This window comes from Carettochelys insculpta, chromosome 1 (genome assembly GCF_033958435.1).
Source record: "Carettochelys insculpta isolate YL-2023 chromosome 1, ASM3395843v1, whole genome shotgun sequence".
In the NCBI taxonomy this organism is placed as follows: Eukaryota; Metazoa; Chordata; order Testudines; family Carettochelyidae; genus Carettochelys; species Carettochelys insculpta.
In genome coordinates this window covers 303,703,750-303,722,028 of record NC_134137.1, presented here as the reverse complement: position 1 = coordinate 303,722,028, position 18,279 = coordinate 303,703,750, and the positions used below count along the sequence as shown (strand labels likewise).

The following is an 18,279-nucleotide window of genomic DNA, read 5'->3' as shown; positions in this document are numbered from 1 at the left end:
AGTCACACTGGTGAAATTCCAAAGTAGGACCATTGAAGCAAATGGAGTGACTTTGGGATGACACCTGTGTTTGAGAAACCACAAATCTGACCCTGGATGAGGGGTCCTAAAGTATTCATAGATGCCTAACTGAAGAAACAGACAAGCTGCTGCCTCAATGATGTTCATTTACTCAGGCCAGGGCTACATTAGCATCCCTCTTTCAAAAGGGAGATGCTAATGAGCTGCTTCGGCAGATGCTAATGAGGCGCTGCTATGCATATGCGGCACCTCATTAACATAAAGGCAGCCACACGCATTTTGAAAGTGCCACTTTCAAAACGCACACCGCTGGTGTAGACGGGGACCTTTCGAAAGGACTCCCTAGATTTCGAAAGCCCCTTCTTCCCAAAACCAAAGGGAAGAAGGGGCTTTCAAAGTCCAGGGGTCCTTTCAACAGGCCCTCGTCTATACTGGTGGTGTGCATTTCGAAAGCAGCACTTTCAAAACATGTGCGGCCACTATTATGCTAATGAGGTGCTGTATATGCACAGCAGTGCCTCCTTAGCACCTGATGAAGTGGCTCATTAGCATCCCCCTTTCGAAATGGGGGTGTTTGTGTAGCCACAGCCTCAGTGTGCCATGCTGCCACTATCAATTCAGCAAGGCATTACAGCAAAAGAAGGATCAGCAGCCAAGAGTCTACACAGGATTTAAGAAGTATAAGAAATTGATTCTCTTTTCACAAAATTTTTGCACAAGTTTAGCTCCATTGGATTGAATTGAATTACTTCTGGTTTACACTAGTAAAAATGAGAAGAAATTTAGGTCCAAGTAGTAATAATTTCTGAGATAAACTATCAGAGTTTTTCCAGTAAAATGTGATTAAAACGTGTTCTGACAAAAATGTTCAGAATGGGTAAAGTTGTACTGGCTTTGCTATGCTCACCACAGAATGAAAACTGAAAATAAAATTTTTCTAGAGCTTTCCCACTCCTATGAATACTGAAGCTATCCTTCTATCCTGCTATTTTATGTGTAATTCATAAATCATTTGAATATTCCTTTTTTTTTCACTTTCAACTTTGCTATGATCTTTTGTTTAGAATCCGACAAAAGCAAAAAGAGGGAGGCACCTACTCTCCCCGGGATGCAGAAATTATTGATACTAAATTCAAGCTGGACCAGCTGATCACAGTGGCAGACCTGGAACTGAAGAATGAGAGGTTTACTCGGTAAGCATGCTCCTTAGGCAAAACAGTAGTCCAAAGGATCTGTAGCCATGACCCCTTCCTGACCTTTGCTTGTATGGAAGTGTTTGTGGTGTTCTTAATTTACACAGGTCACTAAGATCCTCTTTCAAAGGGTGCCCTCCATCTTCCAGACACTTTTGAATAGCATGTAGAATATTACTTAATCTTCACATCTTTTACAATAAGATAAAGATCACTTGTCCTTCTGGCGGCAAAAGGAGCTGCAATTTTTTTAAACATGGGAAATTGTTCAGTATTTTGATGGCTCAATATTTTCTGTGGATTGCAAGTTTATATACATCCCAAAAGAGCCACACTCTTTCAAACTCAGAATTTTTCCGCTGATTCCGTAACATCTCAGTCATTGTTTAATCAATACCTAGCAACCATTTTGGTATAAGGAGATCTCTTTTGCAGCTGAGACTCTCTGGAACATGAAAGTACTGTGGCCACACTGATATAGCCAGGCCCTGAAGAAACATGTGGTAGCCGAAGGTCATCCAGCTGGCCAGATTTTCTGGGTTTTCACAGTGACAGAGACTCTTGTCCCATGTGTTGTTTAGAAGGAAAGCTGTATGGTGTTTCTTTCAATAATCAGTAATTGCCACATTAGTCCACAAATAAATGCAATAAAAATCTAAACAGTATGCTATGACTGAATGAGCAAATGTTGAATAAATATGATCAACATGTATATATCCTCCCTACTGTGTCACACAGCACAGCACTGTGGTAGGCAATCTCCGTAAAGATGGGAAACCTAAGATTACCTTCCCCTAGGAGTTAAGCATCCTGCTGTTGCAGACTGTGGGGAGCGAGAAGATGAAAGTCTGTAGCTGTTGACCTGTTTATTTAGAGTGTTTTTATGGCTATGTGTGTGGTGCAAAAAAGGATCATTGCATTATAAAGCTGTTCAAACGTGCACATTTAAGAGTGTCCGTGCACAGCACATAGTCAAACACACTGAAAATTCTCTGATGCTAATGAATGCAACTCAACTGTGTGAGCACTGTCCCACATTTTGTTTAGATAATACAGTCTAATCCTCATTAGCAGTAATGGAGATAGTTCACTTTCAAAAGACAGCCAGACCCTTTTGTACCTTTATAGCTGTAACTCAGATAAATGTCATTGGTGGGTCAAAACAAAGTAATTAATATGAGATGTTTCCTACAACATACACATTTGCAAATTGCTGGCAAAATAGGAACAATATTGTTTTTGTTTGTATACTAAATTATTAATGGATTTTACTTCCAGATATTCCTCATTTTTCTTTAGACGCAAGGAAATATTTGTCATCCAGTAAGTCATTGCACTGTTGGAGAGATCTGGTGTGATGTCCATAGTGTTGTGTAACTTGTGTGCCTCTATACTTTTTTGGTCTTTATCCAAAGTAAATTTCCAATGTGTGTTCTTGGTAATGGAAATGAAATTGGCATTTGCAACCTATATTATTCTATGGTAATGCTAATGATAAATGGTCGTATTTGTCAACATACCACTTTTGGTTACAGTGATTAATGTTAAGATGCTATAATTCTGCAACTATTTTAAAACTAACTGTGAAAGAAATTATGTTAGACTCACCTCAGAAGACACAAAAAATAGACAACAAAATTAGAGCACAAACACAAATGCAAGCTCAAAACTGGGTCTTACATTTTTCTTCATGAGTTTAAATTTGCGTATTCAGGAGAAATCTTTCTGTTTCTCCTTGGCTGGCTGTTGTACTATCTATTTTACAACAAAATATCCCATTAAGATCTCAGCAAAAATTCCAGAGGTTCAAATCCCATATCATGTTGGAGAGTTCCACTTCACCACTGCCTGGGCAATACGGTGCTCTCCCAGTAGTCATCTGGCCTACCATAGATCATATGGTGTAAGTTAGAGCAGCCTTGGAAAGGGGGTGGCATAGGCAGACCATCAGAATCAGACAGCTGTAGCTCTAAAAATGTTCCCACATATCCACACATTCTTCTTCGAGGAGTGTCCCTGTGGGTGCTCACCTTTAGGTGTTTTGGCTCTGCACCATGCCTGTTCAGAAGATTTTTGTAGCTGTGGCTTTGACAGCTAGCTTGCACATGCACATACCACTACATGTACTAACGCATATGCACAAGGTACAATCCCCTCAGTTCCTTCTCTGCTGCCACCAGTGTTGCTCAGAACCCACAGTGCACTCTGCAGTTCTCTTCAGAGAGACGGCTATTCAGTTTTCTTTTGTTTCTTTTACTTATTTAGCCTTTTTTTAAGCTAAAAAACAAACACATTTGGAAAACCAACAGGTTATTCACAGAAACCACAGAACAAATCCTAACCAGCATCTATACACCGCACCACAGTCACTCTAAGTCAGGGACCCATCCATGCAACAAACCTCGTTGCCAGCTCTGCCCACATATCTACACCAGCAACACCATTACAGGACCTAACCAGATCAGCCACACCATCATGGGTTCATTCAGCTGCACATCTACCAATATAATTTATGCCATCATGTGCCAGCAATGCCCCTTTGCTATATACATTTGACAAACTGGACAGTCTCTACGTAAAAGAATAAATGCACACAAATCAGATATCAGAAATGGCAATAATACAAAAACCCGTAGGACAGCACTTCAGTCTCCTGGGCCACACAGTAGCAGACTTAAAAGTAGCTATCCTACAGCAAAAAAAAAAAAAAAAAAATTTCAGGACCAGACTCCAAAGAGAAATTGTTGAGCTACAATTCATCTGCAAATTCGACACCCTCAGCTCAGGATTAAACAAAGACTGTGAATGGCTGGTTAAATACAAAAGCAGCTTCCCCTCCCTTGGTGTTCACACCTCCAGATCAACTGCTGGTAGTAAGCCTCACCCTTCCTGACTGAGGTAACCTTGTTAACCCCAGCCTTGCTCTGGCTTATTTATACCTGGCCCTGCACATTTCCATGACCAGCATCTGATGAAATGAGTCTGTGCTCATGAAAGCTCATGCTCAGAACTTTTCTGTTAGTCTATAAGGTGCCAAAGGACCCTTCGTTGCTGTTACAGAATGATTGTAGGGGCTCCCCGTCTCTTCCCTGAGAATCTCCAAATGGATAGTTGAATGCATAAGAATAGAATATCCAACCTTTGATAAAGATCCACCTGCTCAACATAGTGCACTTTTGACCAGGGCCATGGCACCATCAACAGCCTATATACAGGCCATCTCCCTATCCAATATATGCAAATCGGCAACCTGGTTGTCTGCTCACACATTCACTACTTGCTATGCTCTGAACTCCTAGGGATCCAGAGAAATTAGGTTCGGACATACCATCCATTCCATGGTCCAAAAGGATAATACATTGTCCAAAGCTCCCATCTCCAGTGGACAGACTGCCTGTAGTCACCTAAGGTGGAGTACTTATAAGGACACCCATCTCAAAGAACATCAGATGCTGCAGAGAGTGAGTAGCTCTCTCTTCTCCTGTGCCCAGCAGATCTTAACATAGGATATTATTCGGCTCAGGTAGTCAGGGACATATGGAGATCCACATATTGAGTAGAAGTGGTAGGAAGTAGTTTTCCTATCTTGTGAAAAATTCCAGAGTTAAAATCTTTTCCCCACTCAGAATTGATCCAGAAAGACAAAATCTCAGAAATGTTTTTGAATTGAAAAATGGAAAAAAGTTGGTTTAGGCCAATCAGCGTATTACATTTCAATGTCAACATTTTCAAAAATGTATTTAGTATGAATTAAATTTCAGAACAAAGTCATTTCAAACAAAAATATGTAAACCAACCCTTTTCAATGAACAGTTTAGGTTTATATGAATCAGTATTATTCAGGGAAAAAAATGACTGAGAAAAGTTCCTGACTAGTTCTAACACTGAGGCCCTAATATTGGATACATATGTGCCATAATCATGGACATTCTGGAAGGGAATAATTCCTAAGACACTAACATAAGGAAAGAGTGGAGACATGTTAGTCTCCTTAGGTGATATGAGACGGACAAGAACTGAACAGATAAAGAATTGTCTAAATCAATTCCAGCCCATCTGTGTAAGTAGAAACATGGAATGGATTCATCAAGCATACAAAACACATATATACATATAATTATACCAATTCCTGTTTATTACACTCCACTTCTCTGGACAGATATCAATCTGCTGTGAATGGAACCAGCCTTCATATTCCATGTGCTTCTAAACCCCATACATCTGGCTACTGACTGGTCATTTGTTCTGGGTCTCTCAGGAGCAGATCCTGTGTCTGACACCCTACTTGTGCAGTGGGACACTCTTGTCCAGTGGCTTTATATGCGCAAATGAGTGTCTTAGCCCTCCTGAGCCCCCTTTGCTTATGTACACTCCCTCAGGCTTCCACTTGATTGTGGGTTCTTTGAACTTCTTCAGGGACAACATGGCAGGCAAGCAAAGAATGAAGACTTAGGAAAGGAATTTCATAACCACAGGCAGTTTAATCTTGGAAGCACTTGATATCCCACTAAAATATAATCTCTGACCCTTTTAGTCAATTATGGAGGCTGAGAAACTACACTGCTTCTCTCGTCCAGGCTCCAGTAAAGACAACTCACTGTTCTTGTGGATGGATTTGGCAGTGGAACAACATTTAGAGTTGATGGCACCAAATGTTTCTGTATCAGCCTCTCAGGAGGAACTCAAGAAAGAAAATGGAATTCACAATTTGACACAGGCATAGCCCCAACTTAGTGCAGAGGCCATGCATCATTTTCTCATAATCAACATTTTCATGATCTGCAGTCCAGTTAAAGGGACAGATTTTCTCTTTTATTACAATTCCTTCATATGCCTGTGATATACAGAGGCTGCAAACAGGTGGAAAGTGGGCCTCAGAGAATAAGCCTGTTTGGGGGTATTCCTGGATGACACAAAGTTGACTGCCATCTCTTGCATCTCCAGGTATAAAGGTATGCCAGGTGTTTTCTGAGGAAAAAGGAGGACAAGGCCTGAAAATATAGTGCTTGGTTGCAGAATGGCCCAGAGGGATTATACAACTGCAAATAAATTAGAGCACCCATGTGACGTGATCAAGAATAAAGAAGACCCAATGAAGCCTTAAAACCCCCTTGTCTAATCTTTACTCTTCCACATCTGCGCAGAAATAGACAATCAGACCTATTCTTCTCTTGGTCTACCAGTAGATAAACTATTACTGCTACTGGCAGTATTCTTCATTATACATGTGGGGATTGCCTATTTAAACCACTAAAATTTTGTGTATCTAGCAGTAAAAAGATAAAAATAAAATAATTTAACTTCACACACTGTCCATGCAGTGTAAGAGGGGTGGGAGCCTAAGGGCTATCAGAGTTGCTGAGGCATCCCCCAAAAGTACTTGCATGAATGTTGTATGTTCAAAAACATTCTATCCAACAATGCCTCATGAGAGCTAGCATATGTGTGGCAACTACCCTACCACAACTGACATTGGCATACAATTCACATAGAATGATGTAGACACTCCAGGTTGAATCTGTCTAATCCAGAACCTCTGTGGTACAGCATGATTTTAGTTAGCAGCACGTCCACTTACCATGGGTGTGACCAAGTTTCCCAAGGTCCCATAAAGTTTGTTTATAGCCTCCAGTCCTGGCTCTGTGTTCTGTGCTGTTATTTAGCTCTAATTTACACCTAAATGTTTTCTAGGAGCCCAGTAAGCAATGGAAGTGTTGGTAATGCTGTTAGACAATATTGACTTCCTGTGTTTCAGCAAAGTCTCTTGTTCTGCACCAGTCAGGTCCTGAGGGTGCAGGACAAGAGAGGTTCAACCCGTACAAATATGCAGCAAAACAAACTGCACTATTTCTCTACCCACGAAGCAGCTGGCTGAATTAACCCAGACAGGAGTAGGTTATCTGTATTAATGTGTGCGTAAGTCAGGAAAGGCTTCACATGGGCAGCAGCTCTAGGCACACTGTATCTGAGGCGGATACAATGCTTTGTGAAGTGACACAGCTGAATGCATTTCACAGCAGAACCTGTTATACCCTTTAAAAAGTGTGGAGACATTCCCCCTTTCTCCATGCTCTTCCAGATCTTCAATGGGTGGTGCTGAGGGAGGGAGGGCACAGGAATCTCATTGCCTCTGCATGCCCCCCCCCAGGTTCTAGTGAAACTGTCAGTCATAGAGTCCTTCAGTTTAGTGTGCCAAGGACCAAGATTGCCTGGCCACTGTGCAGTTGAAGGGAATGGGTGTGGTATCTTCTCCTCATCTCCCTTGATCACTTATGAAGGTTAAGCCCTATGTAGGTTTCAATTAACTTGTAAAAAATTACTTCCTTGGCTATTCCTAGCAAGTGTCAGTGGTGCTTATGAGTTAAGCCTTTAGTCTACATATTCATTTCTGAGCATTTCCATTTGGACAAAGTTTTAATTCCCTTTAGATTTCAACTGATTGATCCAGAGAGAAAGTTGAGTCTGTGCAACTATATGGTCTTCAGTTATCATTGCCAACACAAATAAATGGCTTCTTCCTAGGTCTATGGGAAGTAATCTGAGTGGGATTCAGATTTTTGATAGACTTCAAAAAATCCCATATGTGAAATAACACACTGTTTAAAAAGAAAATCAGATTTAAAACAACAAAGTGTTCTCAGAGAATTCTTTACTTTCCGCCCTTCAATTACAGGGTAAAAGGAAATGTTAAATTATTCTGTTGAACTTGGGGAAGTTGTCACCTTACAATCTCTGCAAGAGTTGTATTTTTCAAGGTCAGATGATATTTGCACCATGATGTTTCATACAGAAGACTGAAAAGTCAGTGAAGCTGTGCTGTTGACAAATTAATGTTTGTGCATTAAAAATACTGTAAGAAGATAAAACTATCGCATCTTATTACAATGATTCATTTTAGAAATATGAAGGAAAACAAGGTGCATTTTTAAACCTTTGAAAGACTGCAACCAAGTCTAATTGTGTTATACAAAATTCCACTGAGCTATTTTAGATAAGGGCACTGATCATGGTACAGTTTCCTCATTGCAAAGCTCCTTATACAACAAGGTTTCAAAAGCCTCAAACTAGGCCTCTAAATTGACAAATGGATACTACATGGCCTGATTATCACAGGTGTTGAACCTCTCTGCAGCCCCCAGTTGCTCCATAGGAAGTTGTGTAAGTTTAGTACACTGAAAATCAGACCCTTCATGTAGGAGTCTAGTTATGGAAGTGAGTGTCAAACTTCAGGCACTCAATTGGTCCAACTCTTAAAAAACATCTAGTGTTTGCAAAAGGTGCCAGATGACAAGCAATGAACACTGAAATCATCAGGTTTGCAGCACAAACATGAGCTAGAAGGAAGCAGATTTAGGGGGGAAAGTTCAGTTTTGTCTCCATCCATGTTCAGGGCTTGACTTCCCTTGTTGCATTGCTAATGGAAGTGCCAAGGGTGATGGCCAGTCCCAAGGGTGATGTTCTTGGCTATAGGGTCCACTAGAGATGTGCTAAATGTGATATTCTGGGTGCTCATGCAATGTGTCAATTTAATGTTAATTCTGAAATGATAGAACTACCAGTGCAGTAAGTCAGCAATTACAAGCAGTTTTGGGGGAGTGAAGACTGCAGTATGTCTGAAATTATTGGGGTGTCAAATGGGGTATGATTTTTATTCCATTGCTCCAAGAGAAGACAGGAGAATTCAAATATAAAGGCAGATTGAGCAACATTTTTGGCAGAATTTGCTAAGAAATTTTTCTAATAAAATTATAGTGAGGTGTGCCTTATGCTTAAAGACTAGCACATCTGTGCCTAACACATGGATGTAAATATTTTAAGAAAAAAACCTTCTTGAGACAACTTTAGTTCTGTGAAGCCGCCAAGGTTCATGTACCAAGTATATGCAGACAGCCATACAAGTAAGACCAGAGTACAATAAGTGTTAGTGAAACATATGAACAAACTAAACAAGGAACTTCTATGCTCTTGTAGAAGGTGTCGGTGCTTTGTCATTCACTCCCTTTTTCTGCCCATTCTAGATTGTCACCTCTACCTTAGTGGTCCTGATTGGGCACTTTGGATATAATCTGCTCCTCAAGAAATCAGTTCCAAAATTCCCATTTACTCCAACAGGATAGAATCAAGTTCTTTCTGAGCCTTATTTTGGCTATAGGTTCCTTTTAATTTGATTGCACTACCTGGTTTGCATTGTTTTGAGAAAATTATCATATCAACACAAGATGTGTCACCAGTGCATGTATATCAGCAGTGGTCATTAACAGGCCCACAGACTGGACTTAGTTCACCAGGATTAGCCCCTGGCAGGCCACCAGCTCTTTATTTATCTGCATCTTTGCAGGTACAACTGCTTGCAGCTCCTGTTGGTCACAGATTGCTTTTCCCAGCCAATGGGAGCTGTTGGAAGCAGAGTCCTGGTCTGTACCACTTCTCATAGTTCCCGTTGGCTGAAAACAGAGATCCTTGGCCAATGGTAGCTGTAAGCAGTCATACTTGCAGAAGTAAAGGTAAACAAAGTGCTGTTGGCTTGCCAAGATCTAATTCTGGTGAACGGACTACGGCTTGTGCCCGTCCCGATATATAGTATAGCCTGGACATTAATTTCGGTAATGTTATGCAAATAATTTAATAGTATATGACTCTGCAGCTGTTTTAATATAATTTTGATTTCTAAGACATATTTCCACTTCTATTTTTCTAGAATATATTTATTAAAAAGTATATAAGAGAGTGCTTTGCTAAAAAGTGTTGAATTATAGCTTCTTAAAACCAACTGCCTAGTAAGATTATTAAAAGAAAGCCATGTGATTATTCATACTACTTAAAGTACTGCAGTATGTTAAATGCATTTTAATTAGTTTAGTCTCCAAGCAGGTGTGATTTTAGACAGAAAATATTAAAAGGTATAAATTTCTGAAAGACCAATTTTTTTTTCATTTTGAATTTCTTTGCTAGAAATTGTTAGACAAGATTTGCAAATTTGGGTACCTTGAAATTTAGGCCTAAATTGATAGTGCTTGATGGACCTCAGAAAGCTGTGCAGCCACTATGGTGATAATCACATTATGAGCATCTGTATAGAACATTTGGGTCCTGATACTACAACGTTCCTCAATATGAAATATGCTTGTAGGACCAGCCATTGGAGCCTAAATATATAGCCTGGTTTTCAAATTTGCTGAGCTCTCAGAACCTCCCACTGAAGTTAGGCCATGTACCTAAGGCTATGTCTAGATTGGAGCAATCTGTCTGCAGAATTTTCTGTCAGAAGATATCTTCCAACAAAACTTCTGTCAACAGATCATGGCCAAACTGCCAAGTGGATCGCAAGAGCAATCTGCTCTGTTGACAGAGAGTGTCTAAACTGTCCGTCTGCTCTATTGGTAAAATGGCCTACTGAAAGCACAGCAGACCAGGCTGCCTGGTGTCTCGGAAGCCCTGTCTGTCGACCGAGGGCCCCCCAGACCATCTAGACAGGCTTTCTGTCAACAGATTTCTGTTAAAATAGGCATTATTCCTTGTGGTGAGCAGGATAAGGCTGCGGACAAACGTGCTGCATTCTGTCTATTTACAGTCAACAGAACACCTTGGTAATTTGGATGCTCCTTGGGTTTTGTTGACAAAACCCTGTAGTGTATACATAGCCTAAGAGCATAAATATGGATTTAGGAATCTGCTCGTCTTTTAAAAAACATCTTGGCTTTAACTATTTAGCTTCTATATAGTCATGACATTCAGAATGAAAGGCAGGCACAAGCTGGAGCTACAAAGGGCTTTGTGCAATGAACAGCCACCTTAAACGTCCCCAGAGATGCTATGTGGCATGAGAGCCAGGATTCCTTTTTTTGCCTAAATCCTCTTCTGTGCTACTTGGGCTTGACAGTAAGTCTATGAATTTGCTCGTAAAAGAATGACATTAACACATTTCATTTTATACTATATCCTTAATGTAAAACAATGGAATGAGCAATGTAAGTAAATCACTACACCTGATATGTGGATTTCTTGGGGCAGAGAGCATTTTCACCAGAGAACAATTGCTAAAATGATCTGAAAAAATAATAGACTGAAACTGCATCAAGTATACTAAGAATTACATGAAGAAAGAGCTCAGTAAGACAGATTTCCAAGTTATCTAAAATAAAATATTATCGAAATCCAGGGATGAAATCAGCTTCACCCTATTGCATCTAAAACCTTGTCAAAATACACTCTGTGCTCTGACTCACAATTTACGGCATTTAACACAATCTCTGTTGCAGGTTACTTAGTTATAGAAAATCCATCAAGTAAGTTGATTAAAGATTTTTATATTATGGCTATCAACTCACTAGTTTGATGAGTGTGAATGTGTGGTTTCTTCTTGTATGTTTATTAGAAAAAACTCCAAGCTGCGTGTAAATCATAAAAGCATGTCTAATTGCATGGTAACTGGAGATATGCTTTCTCTCTCTCCGGGGTGAAGCTTGCATGTCTGTGTTTTAGCTTGGGAAGTAATACAGGGTTATTTAAACTCCTTGGGGTTTGAAAACCATGTCATTATGAGAATGAGGTCACTCCAATATTTTATGTCTAAAACCTTGCAAAGTATTAAATGTATTCTGTGTAACAAAGAAATATTATGTACTTTAGAATATACCGATAACCTTATAGACTTCCTCACTATCAAAATTGTGCATGAGAGTGCTAAATTTATTTAAAAACACTCCAACGCAACAGGATGTTAAAGGTGGATGTACAACAGGATGTAACAACTAGATCAGGAGTAGTAATAGAGCAAAAAGATGCTCTTACTTTGAAATGCTCTAAACAAATCAAATAACTACACTGTCACTGATTTATACGTTATTTTATCTCTGTAAATATCAATTATTATTAAACTGAATAGCAATTCATTTTGATTAGCCAGGGCTTAAATGAAAAACAAACCAACCAAAACCCAACTTTTACGTGTCTAATACCTCCGTTATTACTTCTAGGCCAATAAGCAAGAAATCCTTCTTACAACATGTTGAAGAACTTTGCACAGACAACAACCTAAAGTTTCAAGAAGAATTTTCGGTATGTTACTAGCAGTTGTCACAACATTGCAAGACCTCCAGTCGTTTCATGTGTCACATTTCATGTCCATTTTATGCTAGCCAGGCCATGAAGGACTCTGGCCTTGATAATCAATACCCAATTACTAGGCTGATTGTTTAGAATGTAATATTACACTGATTTAGGATGTGCAGTCTTCATTGCAACCTGACCAGAATTATTTACCTAGTGTGTCAGCAAAAGATGATCTTCTTTAGCTCTTTCTGTCATGACACTATCCTCAGTAGGCAACTAGATGGTGATATAAATGTGATACTTCTAAAACTCGTAGTTTGAGAAATTTTTGTTTACAATGGGTTTTTTTGCTTTACATATCATGATATTGTTCAAGTCTGAAAAAAATATTTATCGGCTCTTTAGGATTATATCAGGATATGATATGTATTGAAATGTAACTGATTGCATAGGTCATCATCGTACAGGTTTCATTCAAATATATCTAACCACTTTAAACAACATCATTTTCTTCTGGAGTAAAAGCCCAGTATACATACCTACCATTTATTTTCTGAAAGGCCAGGGCTTGATCATATTCCCATAAAAGTCAGTGGAATTTTCTCATTGGCTGCAATGGGAGCAAGACTGGGTCCATACATTTTCATTTCTTTACAAATAACAAGCCAAATTCTACTTGTTTTGCTCTTGTGAAAAGTATCAGTGGGACTGAAACTGCTCATGTGGTTATGGCCAGCACCATTTGAGCCAGTAACTCTGCAAGTCATCTGACTCCATTTGAAAATGATTAGTTTTCAAAGCATACATGACATCTGTATAATAGATGATGTCAGCACTGTTTAAACCTCAACTAAACTTTGCACTGTTTTCTTAAGTAACTTTTCTTTTATGGCTATCATATTTAAATTATTTTTTACACTTTATCTGTTCTTTTTTGATATTTCAGAATGTTTATCATCGTCCTGTGTAACACATGCAGTTATTTGCCATCACAAAAATAATTTGTCAATCTCTAGTGACTTTGCCATTTTGGATTTATAGATTTGGCATGAATTGCTTTCTATATGGATTTAGAAAAATGAGGACTCAAACAATTGACTTTTATACTACTAGATTATAATATTTCAGTCTCTCCAGGAAAAACAACAAAAGTGTGAAAAGATTAATGGCATTTCCTACAGCTTTTTGGCTATGCTCCTTAAGTCTCATTGGACTGGATTTAATAATAATAAAAAGCACCATAAAATTCTTCTGAGCAGTAATAGAGAGGAAGCTTTTTTTCAGGAGTAGAAGTGTTATTTCACTAGAACAGGAGCGATTATAATTATATTATGCATGACTGAGCAGATAAAAAGTTTTCCTAGCAATAACATTTTCACATTTTAAAGTTTGTCACTGGAAAGTTTCTAACATTACTTTTTAGGTATTATAGTTTCACCACAATTACAGGTTTAAATGTCACAGTACTGAAATGACTTAAAATCTAACACAAACAATAGTGTTCTATCCAGTAGTAGCTGTGTCAACATTTTTTGAAAATCTTAGAGAAATACATACAGCAAAAATCTAATTTGACCAAATGTTTGAATGAACTCAGTTAACCAAGGAGTATGTCTGCACTACAGGTAAACCCAGTTTAGTGAGACCCAGGCTTATGTGCCTATCCTGTACAGTGCAGACCTCCTGACTCAGATACACTGCAAAATATCAGGATTTGGACCTGAGTCCCGGCAGGACTTGGGCTCTGACTCTTTTCCCTAATAGGGTCCTAGGACCCAGGTCCTGAATGCTTGTTCATTCAAGTCAGACTGATTTATCAGTGGACAGAAGCAAGGCATGGGCTCAAATCTGAACCAGAGCCTATGCTTAGAAAGCACTGTAAACATACCCAAAATTTATATTGGCCTATTGGATTTGTGCTGTACTTCAGCTTCCCCAAATCGAAAATGTAGTGAAGATCTTCCAGACAGTTTATGCAAGGTCATCCAGTGCACAGGGGCAGGTTGTGCTCCTGGTGAAGGACATACCAGTCTCTGTGCACATAAGCAGGCTGTAAGGAGCCTTGTTATCTGGTGGCAATGGGCCAGCTTCACCCATTTTCTGAACCCTCAGTTTTGCAAAGGAATGGCATATTTTGTGATACCTATGGAAAATCAGGTTTCTGTGGTGTTCGATACTATTGTACTGAGTGGTCTACAATATATTTTCTAAGTGCTATTAATGAATAAACGTCAGCTGCCTTCAGGTGTCATTTCAAAAGAAGTCCCTATATCACCATTACCATAAATGTTTTTGCATATCGAGAGTATAAATTTCTAAAATTCATAAACCTGCAGGGAAACATTCTTCCTGTAACAAATCATCATCGAATTTGAGACTCCAAAAAACCTTCGTCCTGTGCTAGAATAATCAGTTGGGGTTGAAATTTACCCTGGTAAAGAGAGCTGGCACAAGGCCATTAGCACCAGTAAAGAGCTGTGATGAGGCAGGCAAGACATGGGTGCAGAGTTAGAGCAGTAACATAGGGTGCCTCTGCATTGCAGAGTGCTCTGTGCTGCAGCTTGAAGTTGGCAAGTTAAGGTCAGGCTCATGGGACAAGTACTTAACATACAAATAACGTCCAACCCTTAGAAATCAACTGGGCTCTACCCAGGTTTAGTGGGGCTTCCACGTGGAGCCAGTTATAAGAGCAAGACATTATTATACTATAAATTACAATCTGATTTACAAAAGAGAGAACACAATTTGACTATGAAGATAGAATACATTTTGGCACTGGCCACAGGTGTAATCGAGGGCAAGATTGACAACAGATAGTATTAATTATGAGATGAAGCTATAGCTAAATCCATTCCTTTTCTTGACATGTGTGTTCCATAATATGGACCAGCATTTTTTTTAGTTCAGTATTAACTCTGCGTCTGTTAACAACGCTGTTAACAGAATCTGTTAACCATGTCTACAGAGGCACTATGCCTCAAACTTTCAAGACATAATGCTGCCAAGAAAAAGGCCGTGTTCTGTTGACAGATTCTAGACAGAATGCATTTGTAGTGTGGACGCTTCCCAGTTTTGTAGACAGACGGCCTCTTCTGTTGACAAAACTTTGTAGTGTAGATAAAGCTTAAGGGTACGGCTACACTACATTCCCCTTACAGAGGAGGAACACAAATAAGGGAGATCAAAAATGCAAATAAAGTTCCGATTTACAAATCAAATACCTCATTTGCATAATCTCACACAATCATATTTCCAGAAGAGACTTTTTCAAAGCAAAAACAGCCAGGTAGATAAGGGTTCCTTAAAAACAAAACAAAACCAACATTTTTCGAAAGAAACCTTCTTCCTATCTTGTTTCATGAAGAAGGGTTCTTTTGAAAGTGTTTTCTGCAGCCCTGCATCTGACGTTCTTGATGTAACTAGGGTTGACAGTGAGGTGAAATGCTTCTGCAGTGCCTCCAGCTATCCTTCGAAGTGTAACATATAGAACTGAAAAGTACTTCTTTTATTGGAGTGACCAGATGAGAAGAAGTTATGTTACTGATCCACTAGAAATACTGAGCACCACACAAGCTTACAGGCTTTCTAACAAACATACGTTATCTTACAGGAACTACCCAAGTTTCTTCAAGACCTTGCTTCAACCGATGCTGATCTGCCTTGGAACAGGTCTAAGAATCGTTTCCCAAACATAAAGCCATGTAAGTGTTTACTAACTGATATCTCTTTTTACTCACTAACTGTAAAAGTCATGGGTATGTTTGGCATGATTCTGAATTTTCCTTTTGGTCTCTCTGTGATATGTTACTGTAATAATGTTCACATTATATTACAGTTTGCTATCAAATAATCTGGCTTTTTTTTAAACATGTTTGAGTAACGGTTCTTTGTAAATGGCTGTAAGCTTGCTTTCACAAGCTTTAACCTGCAGGTGCAAGGAACTGTAGCCTAAATAGTTTCTTAGCTTTGTAATTTAACCCAAGTAGCAAATGCTTTAACATTCCTCCTGGACTTTTCCCCTTAGTTAAAAGTAATTTAAGTGTAAAATCCACATGTTTATGCATTTGTTTTTCCTGGGAGCCTGGTGATGCTTTCTTACAGCTACTTGCAAATATGCTGCAGGACTTCCATTGAAGATCAGAGTGACTGTATGATAACTTATAAGCTAAGGCTAGATTTTATCACAGGAGACAGGAGTCTGTCTCCCTGTACTCGGCACTGCTTTATTTTCAGTTAATAAGACAAGAAATGCCGTTATTATTTTAAGCATTAACTGTGATGTGAGATGGGGAGCATAGCATTCCTCTGTTAATGTAGCTACATTCTGTGCTATTAACTTTACAGAACAGCTGTTACTGTTATCTGCTGCCTGGTTCAACCCATATTCTGTGCTCTAATGGACAATTTTTAAAAACTGATATTCATGTTAACCACGAATACATTGTCAGAAGTGCTTCAAAAATTGTTTATTTCATATATCCTTTCTTTTCCTGGTTTATAGACACAAATGTTAGGAAACTGATACATGATTTCATTATGTCCCTATTTAGAATCGTTTTAAGATATGACATCTTTCCTTTTTTCACCACTTCTGCCTACTCAGAATGGGCCAAATTCTGACATCCTTCCTCAATTTTTACTCAGTTCTCACTTATGCTGACATCCTGTAATAGAGATTTGCCTGGTTAATGATGAGTTAATGCTCAATAAGGATCTCAGAATCTGGCCTGATGGTAGCAAGATATACAGAACACACAAATATAAATTACTAGGTCCCATTCTTAGGTTCATGGGAATAAGGGGACTTCAAAGTAGGCGGGGTCCTTTCGAAAAGGAGCCCCGTCTGGATGCGCCGCGCGGCAGCAATGCGCATCAATTTTGAAGCACCGCAGCAGCCCACATGCTAATGAAGCGCTGAATATGCATTTCAGTGCTTCATTAGTAAACTTCAAAATGGCCATTTGCGTGGCCATTTTGAAGTTTGGGGCACATGGAGACGTAGCCTTAGAGTCTGATCCATGCAGAAGACCCCTTTACCATTGCACCAGCGCTACAAGGGTCTGCCTGCATACAACAGGTTGCATATGGGGCCTTAGACATTTGCATGATAAATAATCAGTATGAGAAGAATATGTAACTGGGAATGCATTGAAATGTAAAGATCAAGATTATACAATAAAACAGGGTGGTGAAATAATTCTTGTGAGTTGCAGTTAATGTACTACTTTGCCAGGGCAGATTTAAAAAATTTAACTAAACTAATGTAACTAGTAATTTTGAATTCTTAACCTCATTACATCTGATGCATGTCACTGTAATTTATAATTAAACATCACAATTAAATAAACTTTATTTCTGCTATAGATAATAACAACAGAGTAAAGCTGATAGCTGATGTTGGTATTCCAGGATCTGATTACATCAATGCCAGCTATGTGTCTGTAAGTTGGAAGTCTCTCATAATGCTCATCACATTTTTTTCTATTTTTATTTGCTTTTTCAAAGTTACTTAAAAGGGAATATATTTTATATCAGAACATGCATCTCATGGTTTTTTTTTTCCATCCACTGCAGCTGCTATGGCCATACTGTCACTTCAGTCACTATGAGTTCATATGTTTGTGTATATCGTTGAACACAATTAGTTTTTAAATGTTTAATCTAACTGGTGCATATTTTTGGTAGGGTTGTGTTTATTAATCATAAAACAACCATAGTCAGCTAATTCATTTCTGGAAATTATCTCATCCTGTTCCCATTGAAGCGTATTGTAAAAATCCCATTGATGTCAGTGGAACAGGGTATGGAACTGTTTTTATACGGTTTGGTTAAGGGCTTTGGGGTATTGTACATGAAATTTGTTACATAAAATTAAATAGAACTGAATTGTATATTCCTGTAACAATAACTACACTGGTTTTATGGTGGCCCTTATTACTTCATACTAATTTCAAGGAAGAAAAATGTAAATATGCCACCTGATAACCAGTAACTCTGATACTGTTCGATGACA

General features: G+C 38.9%; 1 protein-coding gene across 3 annotated transcripts in view; it reads left to right on the top strand.

The window, feature by feature from the left end:
- The window catches only part of PTPRQ (protein tyrosine phosphatase receptor type Q), a 220,786-nt gene that overhangs the window by 181,657 nt on the left and 20,850 nt on the right, over positions 1 to 18,279 (top strand). Inside the window, exons 52-56 of one of the 3 annotated variants that reach the window (XM_075012297.1) lie at positions 1,086 to 1,214; positions 11,474 to 11,500; positions 12,191 to 12,272; positions 15,877 to 15,967; positions 17,631 to 17,707. In XM_075012297.1, coding sequence (XP_074868398.1) covers positions 1,086 to 1,214; positions 11,474 to 11,500; positions 12,191 to 12,272; positions 15,877 to 15,967; positions 17,631 to 17,707 — 406 coding nt within the window. Of the gene's footprint in view, positions 1 to 1,085; positions 1,215 to 6,158; positions 6,436 to 11,473; positions 11,501 to 12,190; positions 12,273 to 15,876; positions 15,968 to 17,630; positions 17,708 to 18,279 lie in introns of those variants that run through there. The other 2 variants (XM_075012304.1, XM_075012312.1) reach the window with 2 other exon arrangements.